The 22728-nt window shown below is 32.8% G+C and overlaps 2 protein-coding genes across 6 annotated transcripts; one reads left to right on the top strand and one right to left on the bottom strand.

Annotated features, from left to right (window-relative positions):
* Positions 1–1284: 1284 nt before the first annotated feature.
* Positions 1285–3395, bottom strand: LOC106767381 (L-ascorbate oxidase homolog). Its single transcript, XM_014652260.2, has one exon. The coding sequence runs from the start codon at positions 3119–3121 to the stop codon at positions 1478–1480; it is 1644 nt and encodes a 547-aa protein (XP_014507746.1). The 5' UTR covers positions 3122–3395; the 3' UTR covers positions 1285–1477.
* Positions 3396–17326: 13931 nt separating this feature from the next.
* On the top strand, positions 17327–22502 carry LOC106769285 (probable protein S-acyltransferase 22). Of its 5 annotated transcripts, XM_014654839.2 has the most exons (10): positions 17327–17443; positions 17517–17630; positions 18699–18954; positions 19045–19097; positions 19298–19366; positions 19446–19517; positions 20210–20338; positions 20517–20597; positions 20967–21155; positions 21571–22502. In XM_014654839.2, the coding sequence occupies exons 1-10, from the start codon at positions 17402–17404 to the stop codon at positions 22288–22290; spliced, it is 1725 nt and encodes a 574-aa protein (XP_014510325.1). In that variant the 5' UTR covers positions 17327–17401; the 3' UTR covers positions 22291–22502. The 5 variants fall into 5 exon arrangements, with proteins under 5 accessions (XP_014510325.1, XP_014510323.1, XP_014510324.1 ...); XM_014654837.2 differs by having other exon boundaries at positions 18699–19097; XM_014654838.2 differs by having other exon boundaries at positions 17333–17443; positions 17592–17630; positions 18699–19097.
* The last annotated feature ends 226 nt before the right edge of the window (positions 22503–22728 follow it).

Here is a 22728-nt window from a genome sequence, read left to right as displayed (position 1 = left end):
CCTTTAGACGTCACTGTTGAAAGGCCCTGACGTCTATAGTTCTTCACTCATCGGTTGGAGCTTTCCACNACGTCTAGTTGCCCTACTTAATTACAAAGTTGCCACCGTTCATCATTTTACGTCAGTTGACGGAACAACCGACATCTATGTGGTGATGTTAAATAGCGTTTTTCCACTAGTGTANATTGTATTTTCTTTTATAATTCTATGTGTCTTGTCATTTATATTCATTTTGAGTTTATCTTTTCAAAATGAGATTTTGTTGTTTTATTCTTTAAAATTATCATTTCGCATCCACCTTTTGATCTCTTTTACTTTACAATCTCTTTTGATAATAAAATAATTATATTTAAATAATAAAAGTAAATATATATAAAAATTTTAAACAAAATAATAATATTCATAGTTTTTAATGGTGGCATAAAACATTATTGTGAAACAATCATATTTCAAATTTTGTGGTGGTCAATCTTTAAACATATGGCTTAAAAATTTGATATCTAGTTTTCACATGGTTGAAATTATTTCTAGTACACTTTTATTATTATTATTTTGTCAATGAGATACAATATTATTGTGTCATTATCCTTTTATAGAATGAGATTAAAAAGACTGATAGGTGGTGTGTTAGGCCAATTACTAATAAATAGACCATTGATAAGAATTTTTATTTTTACTTTTTTTATAAGGTTATATATAAAGATAGGGATATATTGGTAACTTTTTATAATAAGTGTAGAAATNAAAATCTTTTAATAATGTTGTTGCTTATGATAGATAAAAATTATGTGTTTCGGTCATCCTGGCTTACTCTGCTTCGTGTCACGATCTTCCAAACTTCTCTAAGAAGGTTATCGTCACGGATCGATGATTGATATCTAGAAGACGTTCTGACACTCAAATAAGATATGTTTCATACTCAAATAAGATATGTTTCATGTTCAAATAAGATATGCTTCGTATTAATTAAATTTCTATTACAAGTATAAAAATGTGATAAATTATTGTTTTTCTTGGAAGATTATGTATTATATTTTTTTTGCTTGATTTCTAATAATATGAGAGAAGTAGATGAGATGACACTAAGTCAGGAGTGTATCGATAAAGATCTTGAGTTATCCTTTTTTTTTAGTGATTTTTGTCGTTAATTTAAGATAAACTAAATTTATTTCTGAAATAATATATAACAGTATAGAAATTATATGTATATTGTAGATATAATTGTTGAGTTATTTAAAAGTAGGTAGATAGAGTGATTGATGGAAAAGAAAAAGGGAAGAAGAGTGGAAGGAAGGAGTGAATATATATCATTGATTATAGGAAAGGGTTGATACATCAGTGACCACAAAGATAGAAATAAACTAACTACAAGAGCTAATCAATTAAAGGAAGGAATATGTCGTCGATCGAAGAGTGTAATGATGATCAAGTGTTGAAGAGATCGACGAAGTGGCTCTGATTAAAGAAGAAAGCAAGTTTAGGAAGAGTAAGGTGGTGGCTTAGGCATATCCTTGACTATGCCGCAAAGAAGCTGAGTATCTGGAAGGTTGTATTCATCCCTTAGGGACCTGTTTGGAGACAAAACGCTCACGTACAACTGTTGTCCCAGGTAACGATTCTCGCCAAGCTCCGACCTCAAGTTCCACATACCAGCATTGTCGAATGTCAACATTATAGCAGCCCATGACTTGGGGAAGACCTGAATGGTGTGTCTGCTCACAGCATCCAGAAGGTTGTAGTTCTTCCTCTTCTCCGGTGACCACTTCCCTGGCTCAATGGCGACGGCAAAGAAAGAGTAGCCATCCAAGTTGTAAGTCTGGGGAACCTTTGTGGGGTTCTCGAAGATGATTTCGATGAAGTCACGGAAGTTGGCGTTGATGACGTTAGGAGCAAGGGTGAGGTCGCCGATGAGGGAAACGGGGTCGTCGGAGATGAGGTTGTACTGGAAAACCTTGTCGCTTACACCGTAGTACTCAGCGAGTTTGAGTGGGGTTTCACTGTCAAGGTGGGAGACACCATTGAGTCCGTAGCGGAGTTTTCCACCGGACCTGCTGAGGGTGTTAACGAGCTTGATGGTACGAGTGATATTGATCTGGCCGTAGTGATAAGAGCCCTGAGGGTTGGGCCTGGCGGCGCTGGCGGTTAGGTTCCAACGGAAGGAGCGGAACTGATTGAGAGACCAAGCCCAGCCTTCGGGTGCTAGGGGAAGCTCAGGGGAGGCGGGGATGACACCGTTGGAGTAACGGATGATGCGGGTGGCGACGAGGGTCTTCTTGGTAAAGCGAGTGGAGGCGACCATGTAGTAGTCCTTGGGCTCCTTGTCGGCGGTTACGAGGACAGAGAAGCACTGTCCAACGTGAACGTCGAGGGAGTCGTAGATGTTCTGAACAACGTGTGAGCCTTCCATCTCAACGAGCTTCAAGGGATGACCTTGGATTCTGAAGTTGAGGGCATCCTTGATCCCCACGTTGCAGATTCTGTATTTGTAAGTCTTGCCAGGCTCCATGGTGTAAGCGGGCTCAAGGCCACCGTTCTTGCCGTTGATATGGACTCCGCTGGGCCTGCCAATGCTACGGCCACTGTCCAAGAATTGCCTGAGGGTTTGGTGTGTCTTGCCGTACCAGTCACCGATGAGGACCCAGAACTCGTCGGCGGGGTCAGCATAGGGAACTGGGATCAACAAGCGGCTGTAGATCCTCAAACCACCGAAGCCTCCGACGGCGCGGTGCATGCCGATGGAGGGGTAGTAGAAGTAGCTGCCGATCTGGTCCTTAACTTGGAAGTGGTAGGTATAGTTGGTACCTGGGAGGATGGGGCATTGGGCTCCCAAGGTGCCATCTTGCCATGAGTTCTTCCTCTGTTGGATACCGTGCCAGGTGAAGAGGAGGGGCTCGTCGAGGAAGTTAAAGACATTGACGACAATGTTGTTGTTGCTGCTGCAGTTTATTTCTGGCCCTGGGAACAGGCCGTTGATGAGGATGCCTTGTTGTTCCACACCCAATGGTGCAACAGTGCCGTAGGTAACGTTCCAGGTGTAGAAGATGTAAGGGTCTTCCCCACGAACTGATGCTGCCATCAGGCATGCCATCAAACCAATCACTAAACTTGATATCCGACCCATTTTTTTTGTTTTCTTTTTAGATTTAATTCAACCCTTTCCTATCTCCTTCCTTTGTATTATTGGAAGAAGAAGGATTGTTATCGGCTTCTTGCTTCAATCTCCATCTTCACCTTCCCCTTTTATAACCCATACCTCCAACTATCTCCACTCTCTTTTCTCCTAACTTTTCTCTCCACTCCCTATAATTCGTTTCATACCTCCTTCTTCGGTTTATTACACTTTTTCTTTGGATATCTTTAGCACTTTGCCTTTCCATGACAACAACATTCCCCTTCTCTCGGAAATTCTATATTTAGCTATATCCCAAGCTTTCATATTTCTAATATTTATTGTAAATTAATTTAACCCTTCAAATATACTTTTTTTTAATTCAGATCGCATTGAACATGTTTTTATGTTTGTTGCTTTATTTTCGGTATTTTATCTATATTACTTAAATGTAATTAATTTCAATTATTTAAAAGGGTTTAAATATTCTTATTTGTCTTCTGAATATTTTCGTTCTTTTAATTTGAATGATAAAAAGTAATAAATAGGAAGTGCGGAGGGAATGAAAAGAGAAAAGAGTCAATGTTAGGAGAAAAAAAACATACTTTTATTAAAATAAAATTTTGACACCTTCTCTTCTTCGAAATTCCAACTTGACTAGAAAAAGAAATTAAAAATGTCAAAGAAATTGCTACTATAAAATTGGAGTAAGAGAAATTGGGTTAAAATATCATTTTTCAATTTTATAATTACACGTGGAAACTTTTAAAAAATTGATGTTTGCTTGTTAGACTTATTGTTTCAAACTAATCACAAATTCTACCAACACCTCCATACATGCTAATACTTAATATTTTGGATCTAAAATTTATAATTTTTATGAACTAAAATTTAGGTCAACTATAATTCACATAAATCAATATTCATGTTCGAATTTGAAAATCAAAGTCGTTCACTTTCAAGAACATTTAAACTTGTGTTTTATCACATAATTGCTTCCTATAGCTAGGTTTAGCACTCAAATGTTGGTGTCTTTCGGTATATTAGATACACTAGATTATAGTCATGAATCCATAACCCAAATCTAGTAGAATATGAAAGAAAATATAGTAAATTCATAAATTTAAATACGAAGAATCATTGAATGAATTAATGATGCAAAATGGTTCTTGTTAATCATAAGAATTGAAACGAGGTCAATTAATTTAGTAGAAACGAAAATCAAATTTAGGAACCTAGTTTCTAACAAAAAAAAAAATTGTCTTATTGTGGTTTTATGCCTTTTACAAAAATTAAGAATATAGACATGTTCAAAATTATTATCCTAACCTTAAACAATTAATTACAGTTCACAGGAATCAAACTTCATTCATTTTCAAGAACACATAAAATTTAGGAACCTAACTACTAATTGAAAAAAATTTTCTAATTGAGAAAAATTTTCTTATTGTGTTCTTACGCTTTTTAAAAAAATTATAGAAATTTATTTTTACTTTTATGACAAATCAATTTAAAAATAATATAAATAAATGAAATAGTAAAATAATTTCTTTGCCTATATGACAAAAAAATAAATATAAAGAAAACACAAATTGGTAAGACAAGATCGTCTAGAAACTACACCGTCTAGCAATTCAAGTTTTAAAGTTTAAAAAACAACTTTAAACGAAATATTGTTTTGAAAGAAATTTTTTTAAAAGAAAAACGTTTAAGAGAATTTTGTTTTTTGACATTTTTTCTAAACAAAAACAAGTTTACACTAATGTTTTCTAGACTATATTGTCTGATAGACAAAAGTTTTATAAACAACAACGTCTAATGAAAGGAAGCGTCGTTCCTAAATAATAATTTGATAAGCAATGAATCATCAAATAGTGCTTTCAAACTCACATCATGTTTTACAACCAACATCTTACAAAAAGAAGCTCTATCTCAATGCAAACACCGAAACCAAATATATGTTTTAATCAAACCATGTTATTCAATAAAGCGTATAACGGAATGTATTGTCTAAGGAAAAACCGTTAAATGTAAGACCCAAAATAAATACGATAAGATGTTTAATTTTAATTTGTTTCACAAGTGATGTAAAATTTAATTAGTAAGAATTCTTTGTTGTATGATAGTATCTGTGCATTTATGTGTTTAAGATGTGATTTTATTATTCTATTTATTCTATTAAATTACAATGGAATTAGACTTAGCCATTTAGGGACTACACCTAGTCATGGTTTCATACTAGAATTTATTTTGGAGACACTAATTAACATGAAGTATACATTCTAAGAGATTTTAAGTTGTCTTATTTGGTTAAACCTTATCTTCGGTACACAGGGTTTCATATAAACATTTAACTCATGGAGAGATTCTTTTATTGAGTTAAAATTTATGAATTAGAATTAAGTCTTGAATCATGCTTTCCTTACTATGAAATTCTAGTGAGAAGGTGTAAGACTAGTGAGACTATTAAGACCTTATGCTCTACTATCCTTGTGACTGCTACCCAAAGTTTATATATTGTTTTAATCAGAACCTTGTCATTTCCTCTACAACTTATTATATTCTTCTTTAAGCCAAACTTATATGTACAATAGTTTTTTTTAAGCTAAGCTTCATTGTACAATATTTTTTCTTTAGTTGATGGAAATCGTAAGCTTATCATTTCCTTCCTCCATGACATGACATTTTGTTCATTTTTTCCCCCACACACACAGTTGTTATTTGCTTTCCACCGTAGTACTTTGACCTTCTTAGCTTCATACACCGAAAGAGACAAAACATAAATCAGACAGTGAAATGAAAAATGAATCTACAAGAGACATTGAAGAAGATAGGTTCGTTACTTGATATCAAACAATTACGTGGCTGGCTACAAAGTTAAAAGCCTCAGTCTCTTCCTTAATAAAACTTAAGAAAATTTTTACAACAACAAGAAAAAATAAGGAGAGAACGTGAGGTAATCTAAACTTCTGGGTTGAACATGCAAGGGAGAAGTAGTGGACTTTAGAGCACCCAGAATTAACAGATCTTTGATGGAATAAAGGTAAGGGGAGCTAATCTGCATCTAGACTTTAGGATTACCTTGAGTTGTCTGGTCTAAAGCGTGAAATTCTGATTATGTTGTGTGATAATGATGACCTTTGTAGGATAATAATGACCTTACTTGCATCTCTACCTTTGAATGTTGCTGGATGATGTTGTTCTCGTAAGTTCCTTATTGATTCGTGATTTGTGGATGAATGAATGATGCTTTTTTATCATCTAAGTTTTGTTATACGTCTCTGTTGAAATTGTGTGATATGTGTGTAGTGTTGAGATTGTTGACAACACAATATCTATATCAGTCTGGTTTTTTATGATGACAACACATTTTTAATAACACATATGTTGTTGATGTGTTACATGTTCTACTGCTTATTGATTGATATATTGTTGAACATGTTTTTGTGTTTATACTGATATGTGAATGCACATTTACTAAGCTTGTCTATGTTACATCATATCTGGTTGCATTGCACATGTTTTGAAAGAAGAAAATCACATGCACTCTTGCGAACTTAAACTGTGTGACACAGCTGATAGTTAAAGTCGACTTCATTAGTAATTGAATCGACTGTGACTAAAGACTTTGTACTGTCATGTCGAAGTCGACTGTGTGCACCACGCATTCGATTGTAATAGTTGTTTGAATAGAAATTTTGTTATGCTCTCACATAGTAACGACTATATTTTTAAAAATTAGTTGAGCATTGTATGAAAGTCAACTATAATAAATGAGGTATTAATTTGTTTGACTGGACTGCTACTATGTGGACTGATCTGTTATAACTGTCATAGGACAGTCGACTGAATTAGTAGCGTAATCGACAGTAGGAACGTTTGATTTATAGAAATCTATAAATAGACAAGACCTGATCAATCTCAGAGACTTTTGACGAACTAACAATTTCATATTCTGTTTCAGATTGATTCTTTGAAATTTGGAGCTCCAAGAATTCATCAAGAAGACGATGGTGATCTTTCTTGGAAGAGTTTCTAAAGGAGATTGGTACTACGCTTACTGTTTGATCAGAATATGCACAATTGAGGTGTTTCTATGTTGATCAAGATTCGTTTCTGAATTTTGTGGTGTTTGCTGGCGCACAGGATACTTTCAAAATCTTTTGTAAGAGATCTCAAAATATTTTCCACAACCCGGCTAGATGGCATTTTTTCTTCATTCTTGTCGAGTTGGTTAACCACCTTCTCCACCAAAGTTATGTACTCGGTTATATGCTCTTTGGGCTCCATCTTCAATTGTTCAATCTGAGAGCTTGTATTTGGACTTGTCTAATGTGTTTGTCACCTTTATACGCAACCTCCAATATCTCCCAGGCTTTCTCTCAAAAAAGAGCATGAAGCTCTGATACCATTTGTAGGGAGGTTCAACACACACATAAGTCTCCACACTGGTAAGATATTGTCCGCTTTGGGTCAAGCTGATGGAGACTTGCTATGGGTAGAAAACCTTGAGATCTGGTTCCAAACAGCAAGCAATCCATGATGCAGAGAAGTGCAGCGGAATGGAATGAAAGTGAATGGAATTTGGTGTTTGGTGATGGAATGAGTGTGTAATTGATCCTCTTAGCTCAGAAGGCCCTTCTATGATGGAAGGAAGCTAGAGGAAAGGGTAGAGAAAGTGTAAAGAAGCACTGACTCAAGAGCATTATGGTTGGAATGAAAATTCTGCAGCATTTCATTAAGGCTCAAAAGTTAATTTTACAAGGATGGAGCCCTCTTATTTATAGGAGATGAGGAGCTCAATTTCTGTTTTCAAATCACTCAGAAAATTCAAAAAAACCCTAGGAGAGGCGCGCCAATTTGAGCCAGCAATTCCCATGCTTCCATCCAGCTCATCCATTCACGTGGGAAATGTGGTTACCTTCACGCTGGGCGGTAAATGAGTGATGTTGAGCGTTACTTGGCTGCCTTCACCATTTGGCTTCCACTTCTTGGATGGCTTTACTCCTACTTCTTGGATCAACTTCTCCAAGCTTTATTTAGGTCCTACAAAACAAAGTATATTTGTTTTAGTTTAGAGAAGAAGGAGTAGTATAAGTCACCTTCCATAGAAGCAAAATGATAGGTGATCCTTCTTCCTCTTGAATCTTCTTGGCCATGGCTCTAGTAAGAGGTCCAATGTAGTTCCTTGATGGTCTTCCATCACAAGCCCTCACGAATTTGTTTTTGGTACCTCTCCAAAAGGCCTCTTATCAATGAAGGTATCTTATGTGTATATAAACCCATGTCCATCTCTTATTTTTTCTGATGTGGGACTTTGTTTGTACCCTACATCCTCCCCTTAAACACAAGACTATGGTTATCCACCTCCATCTCCCCTACAACCATGGTCAACACTTCTTTTTCACAATCCATGGTCAAACACTGAGCATTTCTTGCTCTCCACCTCTCATGATTCAATTCCAGGCTATCTGCCATTGGCCACCTGCCAAGGCTTCACCTGATCATGGAGGAACATACTCGACTGAGCCCGATCACCAAACCTGAACCTGGCTCTGATACCACTTATAGGAAAATCTCACGTTACACACACTCATACATTTTTTCTAAAATTGAGTATGTTATTCATTGATAATTAAAGGGCTTTAAATATCTGTGATACTGACAATATTACTGGAATAAAAATAAACAATGAAAATAAAATATCAACTATCTTACAAATAAAATCTGCTTAATCTATCATAAAATAATATTGTACCTAGATAAACCAAAAATCATAACTACGTATCCTTATTTTATCTCTATCAAAATCAAACTAAATATTAATAGATCCAAAAACTAATAAAATAATATTTAAAAAAAAATATTAATAAAACCTTAAAATTTAAATTTATCCCAAAAAATATAAGTACAAAGACTTTATCAGAATCACTACTCATAAGATAAAGACGTTGAGAGATATGAAGAACATCGTACAAGCTATGTTTTGATAAAAGCCATGACAAAGCATTATACATATGTAAAGTAAACCTAAGTCTGACTTCTTTCCTAAAAAGGCTTCCAACTCTACATAAAGTCAACACTCTCTGTCTAAAGGACATATTTCTCAAAGAAAGCTATAAATAGACGAATGCTTAAAGAAAAGAAATGAAGGATAATATAGAGGACTTTTGAATGCTCATACAAGCTTCTTGTTACTTTGTTCATATATCGTCTAAAGCTAATTTCTAAGAGAAAGAACCTTGTTGTATTTGCACTCTTAACATTGATTATGTTGGATATTCTAAAGAGAATTAAAACACTTGGTGTTTAGCTCAATTGAGTTAAACAGTCTGTATAATTGTCTAGGGTTGAAACCAGGAGTGATTAGAATACTTGTATACAAGGAGTGGTTCATAACATTGTCGTTGACGTGATCAAATTAATACTACTAACTATAGCAACTTCAGTATTGTTAGGATAGTAGCCAACAAAATAGAAATGATAAAGTCAACCCTAAGTCGTCTTGCAATGAATATGAAATTGATTCTTAACAAATTAATTGTTATAAAAACTACAAAAAGGGTTAGTAAAATAAAAATGATAAAGAAGATAAATATCAATAAAATATTAAAGAATAAAATAACAAAGGATAGAAAGAAATGAATTTGTAAAAAGATTTTAAAAGATAAAAATAATTATAAAGAAAAGAAGTTGATTTCACCGCCTTTTCAAAATAGGATTCATCATTGGTTATCTAAATATTATTGCTCAATTAACTATTGTCTTAGATTTTCAAATTAATCAATGAAAATTTTCAATTAATTTGTTGTTGTTCTCAGTGTTAAGCTAAGTACATTCTCAATTAAAAGTAATAACTCTATAGATTAGTCATAGTAAATTTAACCAAAATACATTCTCAATTAAATATCACTATATCTTATCATGTCTATTCTTTTTCCTCTTATATCAAGCAAAAAGTTAATTAACTAAAGTACATTCTTGATTAAATCTTGTTAAAGTTTTTACCACTAATAAAATTACATTCTCAGTTGATAGCAAAAAATCATATGAAAGTTTCTAACTTTAATCAAAGTAATTTCTTAATTAAAATTAAAAACCCTAAAACTCATATGATTGATATATTATATACATTTAACACCTTGCTTACTTGCTATAATGTAAAAATCATTAATTTTACTTTATTAAGAACCAAAAGAAATAGATAAAAATAAATCACAACAAGAATCAAAAGAACAAACAAATTTATTCATCTAACCTCAAAATCTAGTTAAGAAGTTACAGCAAAATCAATCCTAGAGGCTTAACACTCCATGGAATGTTGAAATAACATAGAAATATAAGAAAAGAGTGTGGAGAACATGAGAGAAGAGAGATGAAGAAATTTAAACCCTTAAGTGGTTCCTCCAAGCTCTCCTAATGTATTTTCTTATAAGTCTTTTTATATAGAAATTGAATTGGACTTTGTTTCAGGTTTTTCTATTATTGTAATCTTCTTTATGATAATACAGTCTCCTCCTATTATCTTCTAAATAATACAATATTTTCAAGATATATTTGATTATTGTGGAGATCTAAAAAATTTTGAGAAGATATTTGCTAGATTAAAAAATATTTGGTAAATATTATCTTTTGATATTATTGATATAGTTAAATAAGGTAATTATATAAAAATATTAAATAAAATATCCTAAGATATATTTTCCCCAAATTATCTTTAATCATAAATATTTATCAATTACCAAAGCCCTTTTAGTAGAAAAAATAGAGAAAACTAATTTTTGTTGCATGTTCCCTTTTTTCGGCTTAGCCAAATTTCTTCACTTTTTCATGCTATACTTGGATTGACTTCTTGTGGTCTTGATTATTTGCTATTATTGGATTTATCTTTAAGATGTCATGAAACTCTAACCAATTTATTCTCACACCTCAATGATAAATAAACCTAATTATAACACACCTCAAAGTATCCAAAGAACATTTATGCAACTAAAAAGCTATTTTTAGCATGTTTTTATATCTCATGCTAAATAAACCTCATTATAACAAATCTTAATTAAAATATTCTATTAAAGTAAAAAGACCAATTAAGAATTCAATACTAAAGTCTAAATGAGGGCATAAATATGCACTCATTAGTGGTTAAACTAAGACTAGTCCTGTTGACTAAGTGAACCAGGAGTGGTACGAATGCTCATTGTAAACTTGGAGATGTAAAAATTATGTAATCTTCTTAAAGATTAGTGAAACCCCTTAAGAGTTCATAAGGGAGAATTGATCGTAGCTTAGGTTGAGTGAACTGGTATAAATCTATGTGTTATTGCTTTTCTCCTTTAAACGTTTTCCTTAAAGCTCTTTTTTAAAAACCACGTCTGAACAAATCCTTTAACTATCAATCTCTTGAAAACCTATCAAATCCTGAATTGCAAAAAGTTTTAAAACACTTATCAACAACCAACCAACCCACCCCCCTCCCCCTTCCCACTCCTCCTCCCCATCCCTTCTAGTGTTTTCCTATGATTTCACAAATTAAATGACTGAAACACACAACTTTTGAACGCTTGTCAACAAAATAAACATGGTTAATAACGTAAGTTTCCTCGTATATCATTTTTAGGATACTTGGCAAAAAGAGACAGGTCTGACCAAAAAAGTCGAGCCAAAACAAAGATTTCAACCCGAGAGCCCCGAACCAACCCAGACTAGTGGCGTTGGGCGAGATTCTTTAGCGTTGAGCAGTATCAAACAACTTATCTTTTCTTGTGTGGAATTTTATCAAATTTCAGTTGGGGATTTGGAATGTACTATTTATGGATACCATGACCTTTTGGAATACAATAAGATATGAAATGGTGAATGATATAAGAATTCAAAGGAGGAAGTTCTTTTGATATGTATCTTTTAGGGTATACATTGTAGTAGGGATACATAATGGAAGTTATCCTAACACTCTATTAATCATTCATATTGATAAGTGCAAAAAAGTAGTAAATTGTCATATGGAATTTTGGCACTTCTGTTCTGAATTGGGTACATTTGTATCAATTTTCCCCAATCTAAGAAAGACGAAATGTAATCACTTGTTTCTGAGTTGTTGATTGAAAAGGAAATCATTTGATCCCTATTTTGTATGTATTTTAGGTAAATCAAGAGAGAAGAGTAAATCCTGCAACATTTTGCCCAAGCTAGAATGATCTCGCTTAAGCTAGATTCATCCAGGAAGCCATTGATTTAAAAGTCATTTTCGCTTAAGGGAGAATATTTTAGCTTAAGCGAAAATGACTATCTTCTCCAAGAAGTTTCTTCTCGTTAAGCGAGAATATTTAGCTTAAGCGCAAATTCGGGTAGTATATATACTGACGAGGTAGAAAGAAAGAAACGGACGGAGAGCTGCGGAGAACAAAAAACCTAGAGCTACCCAAAGAGTTTTTCTTCCACTTTAATTGTAGGATCTTCTTCTTCATCTCTTAGAATGCTAATGCCACCTTGAGTGGCTGATCTCTTCTCTTGGGATTGAATGTAATCGATTCGAACTCAGATGTAATCTGGTGATATTTATATATCGCATTTTTGTTTTTATTCAACATTGGTATTTTTGTTCTACTCTTAATGCTTGATTCTACCTGATCAATAGTTTCATGAATGTGGATTTTAGACTTGACTGGAAAGTATTTCTAAAACCCTGATCTGAGCAAGAATACTTGATATTTTGTGATGCTAGGGATAGATTTCAGTTTATCAATTGCTTATAACACTTGAATATAATGCTGGACAGTTTGTTGGATATGTGAGGAATCAATATTCAACGAACTGATCTTATGAATTTTATATGTGAGGAATCGATATAAATGACTTTTGTGTGTTGCATCAATGTTGGTAACTTCAGTTGCTATATGTTTGTATCCATCCATATTGCAGACGAGTGAGATAGATGAATTCAATCCCAACTTCCCATATTAATTTTCGTTAAGTTACTTGTTATTATTTTACTTTCACGCAACGTAGTTTTAATTAGCAACTTCCATCATGAATCAATTTGAACATCCTTGTATATATACTGTTTGAGATGAAATTTAGCTATTTAATTGAAATTGTTCCTCGTGGGTTCGACACTCTTACTTAAAAAATCATTATACTACAGTTGACTATTGGTACGCTTGTCAAAAGTTCAACACATACTCATATAAGGAGATGGTTTAGGTGGTGAAAATGACAGGAGTTCCTTGTCTAAATAACAATTTGTAGTTCTTATGACAATAAAAGGATTTACCTTGTTGGGTGGAAGAATGTCCATCACAAGTGCATGATTTTCAAGTTATTCGACGTCAATACATTTTATGTTGACTATTGAGTTTAGAAAATGATTTCATTATATGGTTTATATCTATATGATTATTTTAGAGTGCATGGTAGTGTGATACAACATGTTTTATTAATATATGATGTTATTTTTGCAAATTAGCTTATCCTTTTGTGTTTAATTGTCTTATCTATGGTTATCTCTTTCTTTTTCAATAATCACTCTATTGATGTGAGTAAATGAAGATTCATGTATAAAGGCACTTCTAGAGGATAAGGAGCCAACAATTAAAGTTATGGGATGCTTTCAGAGCAAGAGTGGTTAGTTTTGGTAAAAGACTTTTGTTGGTTTAGTCTGGATGTATAAATATCAAATTTTTATAATCTTATCTCTTAAAGGACAGTATTAATATATTTTATACTCTAGATTATCAGTTTTGAATATTATTATGAAATATCTTATTTTATTAGTTTTATGTTACTAAAATAAGATGTTACATTAGATAAGTCTAATAAGACATATTACACAAGTTTGTCGATCCACTACTTAAACGAGTCCAACAATGCACATTAAACAAGTTTATTCATACACTAATTTGTATTTTTAACAAGTCTTCTATACATTTTTCTACATATCTTTTATACTTTTAAATTAGTTTTCCTAGACTACAAAATTATTTTTCACGTTGATTATATCCAAACTTAATTATAAACTTCAAAATAGTTAATATTTCTTTCTTTAACCACTAAATTTTTTTAATAAACACAAAAAAAGAACCAACTCAAAGTAAAAATAAATACATATATGTCAAGTTGCATGGAACTTTCACACACACATATTTATAATAGAGAAATAAAGAAAATAATTCTAAAAGAATGGGTTGAATAAAGTTCTTTAAAACCTTTTTCGTAAAATAATGTTTAATGACTATTGTAAGGGTTAGACAATATGCAAAAGGTTGTTAGACGTTTGTATGTTTAAAAGGTGTTTAGGAAAATGTTTAAAAATAACATGATAGTAAGATAGCTATTTTTATATTGGTTCACTCGAACCTGAGCTACGTCCAATTCTTCCTTAAGACAAGGGATTCCACTAATCTTTAACAAAGATTAGAACGACTATCAACCACTCATGGTTTACAAGTATTATCAACCACTCCTGGTTTACCAACTATTATCAACCACTCCTGGTTTCAAACTAGTCTACCTATCTAGACTATTTAGCTCACTAGAACTAAAAAAACAAGTATTTTAATTCACTCGTGAATTTAAAAACACAATCAAGGTGTTTTGAGTACAAATACAAATTCAATTAACTCTCAAAGAGAGGATAGATTTAATACAATGAAATCTGAAAACTTGAAAAGATGTTTTCTCTTTCAAAGAAAGGCTTAGACGATGTGAGCTTAGAAGAAGAGTAACAACGTAAAGATTCAAAGAATTGTTATTATTATCTTCTCTTCATCAAGTCTTTTTTATATAGCCATCTTCGAGAAAGATCATTACTCCAAGAGTTAACCTCCTTGAGAGTAGGTGCCCCTTAGGTACAATGATATGTACTATTTTGTGTCCTGGGAAGAATAACATTGCTTTAGTAGTGATAGTGTGTACGACTTTGGACATAGCATAAAGTTTTAAGGAAACATTCCCCGAATGTCTTCTTATCTCTTAACATCTTTTTGATCCTTATGCAAGGCTTTTGGATAAAGCTTAGTGTTATCATTATGTACATAGATAAAGAGAAAAAAACAAAGCAGATGGAGAAATGTAGTACTTTCATACATTTAATATTCTTACTTTAAGATTAAGCATATTATGTAAGACTGAACGATTGGCATAAGTATGTGCTTTTAAATATAATATATTCATCGTTTAACATTGGTTGTCTTATACACACCCTTTTTATCAAGCATAGTTTTTAACTTTTATAACTTATGATATGTCATTATAATTGACATGCATTTATCAACATAAACACCTATTTTAGATGTTTTACTTACTAAGCAATATTTCATAAAATATTATATGTTAAACTTTACAATAAGAGTTACTAAACCGTCTATTTAGATAATATTATCTTAACTAGTGTTGTCAAAATGGGTTAGAACCTGCAGGTCAACCTGGCCCACCACGTGTTTGGGCCAGGTTGGGTTTGAAAAGAATGAAATATTTTATATAGGTCAATTTTCAACCTCGTTCGCTTGGAACCCAACTCACCCGGATTGAACCCGTGGTGAGCCGGGTTGACTCACCAACCCACCTACTTTAATTTAATTATTTATTATTTTGTGTTTCAATATTATTAGTTAACATTTTTTTATTGTATTGTAAACGGGAATAAAGGAAAAGATGTTTCGAGAAAGCAAAATATTATAAATTTATCCATTGAAGACTCTAATCTTATAAATGGATAAGTGACACAAATTATCAATATTATAAACTTATTTATTCGCTTTTCGGGTTTACTTTTGGATTATAATTGAGTTGTATATTAATTTTTTATTTTGAATTGTCTTTGAAGTTAAACATCATTTAGAGTAAAATTATTTAAATTTGAATTACAAAAAGATTTTAATTTTTTTTTATTTAAAAGAAAATTAATTGAGTTAACTTGTTTAACCCACCAACCTATGGATGAGAGTTCGAATTTTTTCGATTCGCTAATAAATAAACCGAGTTAGGTTGACTCACTATGGGTGTGCTCACTTGGAGGAGATGATTTAGGGTAGGGTGAGTGGATGGATTTGAGAGGATTTCAGGATACATTTTTTGTTGTTTGTTTGAGTAGATTTAGAGATAATTGAGAATGAATTTGAAAGTAAAGAGTGTGAAAATTAGTATAAAATTTGACTGATGTGACAAATAAAAAATATTATTTAATTAGTAGAAATTTAAGATTACTAAAATACTCCTAGTTATAAAAGTAATATAAAATAATAATTATTAATGTTATATATAATTGCAAAAATGTTTATAAGTAAAAAAAAAAATATATTTTAAAATGTAACAAATGATAATTTAATAAATTGAAATAATAATAATAATAATAAATAATAATAATAATTAATATAAATTTATTTTTATTTTCATTAATATATTATTATTTATATTAATATTATTGTTATTATTATTATTATTATTAATGTTATTATTATTTTTAATGTTTTTATTATTATTCTTATTAATATTATCATCATTATTTTTAATTCATCCTTTATAATCCATTACCTGTGCTCTATGAGGGTAAAAATAAGAATGGATGATACATCTTCCAAATATGGACAGGATGACCATTTTCACAACACTAATTTAATCATATATATATATATATATATATATATATATATATAATTATAATATGAGAACGTATTAATATTAACTAAAATAAATTCTTAACGTTTATCAATGAGATTTTCCTAGTTACCTGCGAGACATGATTTTGCTAATTCAAAAAGATAAACGGAGTTAGCAGCGGTGGTGGCAGGTACACCACCAGAAACAAAAAAGCAAAAAGTAAAAAGGTATTTTCATAATCACATCAAATAAAAAGTTTCTGTAACCAAAGTATTTTTATAGTTAGAGATCATCACACTAAGATTTTAAAGGAAATAAATTTTATCTACAATGAGCCAGAAGAAAACAGATTACTTTGTTCTAACTTGCTGAGCTGTAAAACAACCAATAAGCAAAATCCAAACAAGAGCATACCTTTAGTTCAGTTTTTACTAAACATTCTTTGAAACCAGACAAAGACAAAAGAAAAAGCTTCCTCAAGACACACTTCTCACCCACCACCATTATCCTCATTCAATTCACATCTCTTTCTATTTGCTTCAACCTCCTTTTCTTTGTCCTTCATAAAAACTCTCTCATTTTTCATTCCTTTCTTTCCTTAAAAAAGGTGAAAAAGTTGGCACAAAAACAAAAAAAACCGTCCCTTCTTCTTCTTCTTCTCCTTCAGAAATTTTCAGTTCAACTTCAAAGTAAACCACTATGAGGAAACATGGATGGCAGTTACCTTACCACCCTCTTCAGGTACTTGCGAAATATGATTCTTTTTCTTCAAAGTTGTTTTCTTTCCTATTCATTGTGGAAAATATTTCTCAAGGTGGTCGCTTGTGCTGTGTTTTTATCTCTGGGATTTGCCTTCTACGTCTTCTTCGCTCCTTTTGTTGGAAATAAGACGTGTCAGTATATTGTTATTGGCCTTTACTCACCGCTGGTAAATCATCTTCTTATATCTCTGCCTTTTTTTGATATATAATATTCTCATTTCTGCTTTCTAATGTTGTTTGTGAAACGAGTGAGATCTGTGACTTTTTTTCTCTCAGATTCTTGTGTTTTGTAAATCTGAATTCCGTTCAAGTTTTCGGGTTGCTTTTTGTTATATGATGTACCACTCTGTTAAGATTGTCGTGTAGTTCAGTGAAGGGTTCTATGGAGCTGTCTCTGTAATGATAAGTCTATTTCCCTTGTCCATTTCCCACATCCATTTTTAAGCACACTCTATGTTATGACTAATAGCCATCACAGAAATCAGTGAACTACATTTCAATGAGTTTTTTTTTTTTTTTTTTTTTTTTTTTTTTTTTTTTTTTTTTTTTTAATTCTTTTGATTATTTATTAGGTTAAACTTTGTTCAACCTGAAGTGAATTATCAGTTAATTCACTCCACATGAAAGCTTATTAAATTGATCCTTACACGTGTAAAAAGTAATTGAATTAGTCCCTACAATTATACTTCTTACTCATTCTTCATTTGACCCCTACGTGTAATTTATTCTTGTTTTGTTTTTTCTCCCTATATTTGCCACATATTCTTAATTGATATTTAATATATTATTAATTTGATCCCTACTTGCAAGTGGGCATATTAAAATATGCTACTAGTATAAGGACCATGAAACTGTCTTAGATGGCTCTAAATTTAGATGGCTCTAAATTTAGATGGTGACAGGGACCAAATTAGTAACACTTTTTTTTCTTTAAATTTCCACTTAGAACTGTATTAGTGGTTATATTATTTTGCTCCTAGGAGATGATCAAAGCTAGTTTGAAATCTCCTAATTTAAAACATATTTAAGACAGGAGAAAACTCCATACATTGCTCAATACGTTAGTTTTATGCACTCACAATTCTCCAGAGCACAATATTATCAAGTTTTAGAACTATCTATGCATGCAGATATGCATTTTATATTCTCTGATGTTCACCCCTTTTGTGAGCTATTTGCTATGTAATTTCTCTGTGAAAGACATCATAGTATAGTGATATTTCCTCTTTTGCCAGATTATTACTGTCTTTGGACTGTACATTTGGTGTGCAGCATCAGATCCAGCAGATCCAGGGGTTTTTAAGTCGAAAAAGTATCTTAAAATCCCAGAAAGTAAAAAGCTTGCTAAAGTAAAGAGTTCTAAATTAGGTGAAGAATCAACTTCGTCAATGCATGAAGCATATGCATCAACAGATGGAGCTAATTATGTGGAAAAGGAGGGATTGGAAACAAAAGAATTTTCAAAAAATGCTTCGGATTCAGTGGAAAAGAGTACGTCATCATGTTCATCTTGTGTACTCTTGGTTTCTTCCCCTTGTGCTTATATCTGCAGCTGCTCAAGTTTAACTGAGAAATCTTCAGATAAACAAATAAGTGAAGATGGTATGTTCTATTGCAGTTTGTGTGAAGTCGAGGTGCGTAGAATATTTTTGAACTAGAAATGTATCATCCCTTTAAAATTACTGTTGGAGTTCATTCCTTAATATGACATGTGGAATTGAAAGGATGCCTTGACATTTGTGCATGGAGAACTTTATAATTACCTTATGTTACAAAATCATGCTCACTCTATAATTCTTAGATGGTATATCACTGAAGAATAGCATTGATGTAGGTTTTCAAGTACAGCAAGCACTGTAGAGTTTGTGACAAGTGTGTAGATCACTTTGATCATCATTGCCGAGTATGAGTATATATCTTTCTATTTCTTTAGATACCACTCGAGTTATGTTCTGAAGGACTTTTGCTACTTTGGTTTGCAGTGGCTTAACAACTGTATAGGGAAAAAAAACTACTGCAAATTTTTTGCGCTCATGGTTGCTGCTATGCTCTTGGTAAGCAAAATCGTTCATCCTAATCCATTAAAATCACTAAAAGAGGGATCTTAACGTGATTTTAATGGAAAAGGGTTTGTTTTAATTGATTTGAAACAAAGAGCATTAACCAATAAAAACGTGATTTTAATCAATTAAATTGTTCTTCTTTGTACTTCCAGCAACTTGGAGAACATCATAATAGATTAAAATTGTTTTTAATCCTTTTAACACTTTTTTCTGCGTTTAACCTTTAACTAGACAGCTCAGAATGAACTTTTTCTTTCACAATCTATGCCCAATCAAAGGCAAAGGAAACATTTACACAACATTAAACACGAAAATTAAACACTCAAAACACAAAAATCAAAAAACCAAACTACATCAAAATCATCAAATCTTCAAGCTTTTGTTTCAACAATCCTAGTTATTGAAAAATATAATTCTGTTTGAAATCATCAGTGTTTGGAAGTCAACCTCTGTTGCCAAAAAAAAAAAAAAAAATAGTCGACTCTACTTATCTCCGTATAAAGAAGGATCTATTCTTTCCTATTTCTCTTTGAACCATCCCAAACTTGTCTTAATAATTGTTGCAACATGCCATAACCTATAGAACTTCACAAGTATTGAATTGTATTTCCTAGTCATTTTCATATTTACTAACTAATGACAGGTCTATACATGATTTTTGCACCTTGGGCTTGAGATTGCAGTTTATTCTTCAATGGTTGACTGGGATACTAGTGCTTATCTTCTGTTTTGTCAAGAGGAAGCAATTTTCTGTGGATATATCCTCCAAGTTGGGAACCAGTTTCTCTCTAGTTCCTTTTGTTCTTGTGGTGGTGAGCATTCTCCCTCTCCCTCTTATGTAATTACTATATTTATCTAGTAATGCTCATTTATTCTTCCAACAAACTAACTTATTTTTGCTTGTCTTCGTTTGAAATCTTTATATTTGATAAAATTCTGAGGCTGTTTCCAGATGCAGCTATTCTTATTTTCACCCTGTGAAATTTTCAGTCCATCTGCACCATTCTTGCAATGATTGCTACCTTACCAGTTGCTCAGCTTTTCTTCTTTCACATCCTCCTCATTAAAAAGGTAAGTTTGACTGCTGTTTGGTATGTTAACTGTCGGGTTAACTCCTCATCTTGAAAGAAACTTTATTTATCTTTCTGTCTGAAAACAAAACAGTAAATAATTACATAAATCTTTTGTCACAACTTTTTCTATTTGAACTGGCCATGTGTAGTTGTTGATTGTTTAGTCTACACACTTCTTGTATATGAAAAGATTGACAAGTCTCTCACCTTTTGGTTCCTAGTAGCCAATAAAACGTTTTCCTTGGGGGAAGATGCATGTTTACGTCTTGATTCTCAGTTTATCACAATAATATTTGTAGTGCTAAACATTATCAATCTATGTATCCTCAATCTGAAGTGTTAATTGTTAGTTTGCTGAGTGATTCAGGGACTCAGCACGTATGATTACATAATAGCTATGAGGGAGCAGGATCAGGAGCAGCTAGGAAACGGAGGTCAGCAAAGTCCCCAAATGTCAACTGTTAGCTCACTTACTGGATTTAGTAGTGCAAGCTCCTTCACTAATTTACACCGAGGTGCATGGTGCACACCCCCACGCCTGTTACTTGAAGATCAGGTAACATTTTTTCAATTTAGACTTGCTTTATATATATCTATGTTCCTTGTTTCTGTTTTCTTATGCTTGGATGCTATTTTGCTTAAAATGCCTTTAGGTATTACCATCCCTGCAAAAGACTCTTGCATTTGAATGGTTTTCATATCTCCTGTATGTCAAACTATATTTATTGTGTTATGGAAAACATGACAGTTTCCATTAACTGAATAAACATATCAAGAGTAGTGTTAAATTTATGTACTGTGCAGATCATGTACAACACTGAAAAACTAAATTTATGAACTGTTAAGCATGATCATTTAGTCGTTTCTAGATTGTTACTACTATTTTCATTTCTGTTCTTTCTTTCCTTTGCTTACTGAGGACTAGCTGCTTTCATTTTTTCCTTCTCCTTTTGGGATGTCATCGGTTGTAGTTTGATGTGGTGCCCCCAGACACGGTTTCTGTTAGTTCGCTGGGAAAGAAGACAGTGAGAGAAGATCCGTTAAAGAAAAAGAATCCCGGGACTGTAAAAATTAGTCCTTGGGCATTGGCACGCTTAAATGCAGAAGAAATTTCCAAGGCTGCTGCAGAAGCAAGAAGAAAGTCCAAAGTTCTGCAGCCTGTAACAAGACATCCCAGAATCGAGAACAATAAGAAGCGGGCTGGTAAGCGGGTTCATCTTCTTGCCGACTTTTCTATGGAGTCTCTCAGAAAAGATTCTGCGAGTAATGTCGATAAAGGTTTGAGTGGGATATCTAGATTTGCCCCTCTACCGTTTGAAGGGCGCAGTGCATTTCAAACAGGTAAAGCGATTTTGAGCTCAGCTGGGATTGTTCCTTCGTCACCTGAAAGCAGTTTAGACTCTCCTGATATTCGCCCTTTTGGGGTGTCCTCTTCGGGTGTTGATAAAGCAAGAAAGCTTGCAGGCTCTTCCGCTGCTGATGCTGCTACAACTCTGAAGGAAATTCCTGTGTCAAGTTCAACTAGTGATGGATATGAGGCTTCTGGTGGGGAAGACAGTGATCGGGTTGTTCCAAGCAGGATTGTTCAGAGATCTACAGATTGGAGTAATGTTCTTTTCAGAGCTCATATGGATGAAAGTGCTTTGGAAAAGCCTGAATCGTCATCCAGTGTTGTTGGTCACAGTAGATAACTATATTTCTGACCATTTTATTAGAAATGTTCATTCTTTGACGGGTGAGCAATAGGTTCTTAAACATTTAAGATGATACTCGCAAATTTTGGACCTTTTGTACAAAGTTTCATGTTGATAGTAACTGTTGGTGAAATGTGGTCGGTCTGTGTAGAATGTCGCTATTTCTATCATGAAAAGTACAAATTGCTGAATTTGGGAAGAGAATTATTGTCTACATCTCCAAACTCTAAAATGTTACAATTGTTTCTTTAGGTTGTGTCTTCGTGTATAATTTCTATTAAAACGACTCTGGTTAATCTGCCATATTAACAGCTCTTTCAAAACATGTTCTTCTCCGACGAGTTTTGCTACGTCTCCAATGAGTTCAAGGTCATATAATAAGTACTGTTCGGTGTGTATTTAAGTAAACAATAAAAGGGGTTCGTGCAAACTCAC

The sequence above is a fragment of the Vigna radiata genome, chromosome 7 (assembly GCF_000741045.1).
Source record: "Vigna radiata var. radiata cultivar VC1973A chromosome 7, Vradiata_ver6, whole genome shotgun sequence".
Taxonomy (NCBI): domain Eukaryota; kingdom Viridiplantae; phylum Streptophyta; class Magnoliopsida; order Fabales; family Fabaceae; genus Vigna; species Vigna radiata.
Note: the sequence above shows the minus strand (reverse complement) of the source record. Positions and strands in the feature narration are given on the sequence as shown.

Coding starts and splice junctions, on each gene's coding strand:
- LOC106767381 (XM_014652260.2), bottom strand. CDS start 3,121: ATGGGTCGGATATCAAGTTTAGTGATTGGTTTGATGGCATGCCTGATG.
- LOC106769285 (XM_014654837.2), top strand. CDS start 17,402: ATGAGGAAACATGGATGGCAGTTACCTTACCACCCTCTTCAG. Junction 20,339..20,516: donor TTCCTTTTGTTCTTGTGGTG/GTGAGCATTCTC, acceptor TGAAATTTTCAG/TCCATCTGCACCATTCTTGC. Junction 20,598..20,966: donor ACATCCTCCTCATTAAAAAG/GTAAGTTTGACT, acceptor TGAGTGATTCAG/GGACTCAGCACGTATGATTA.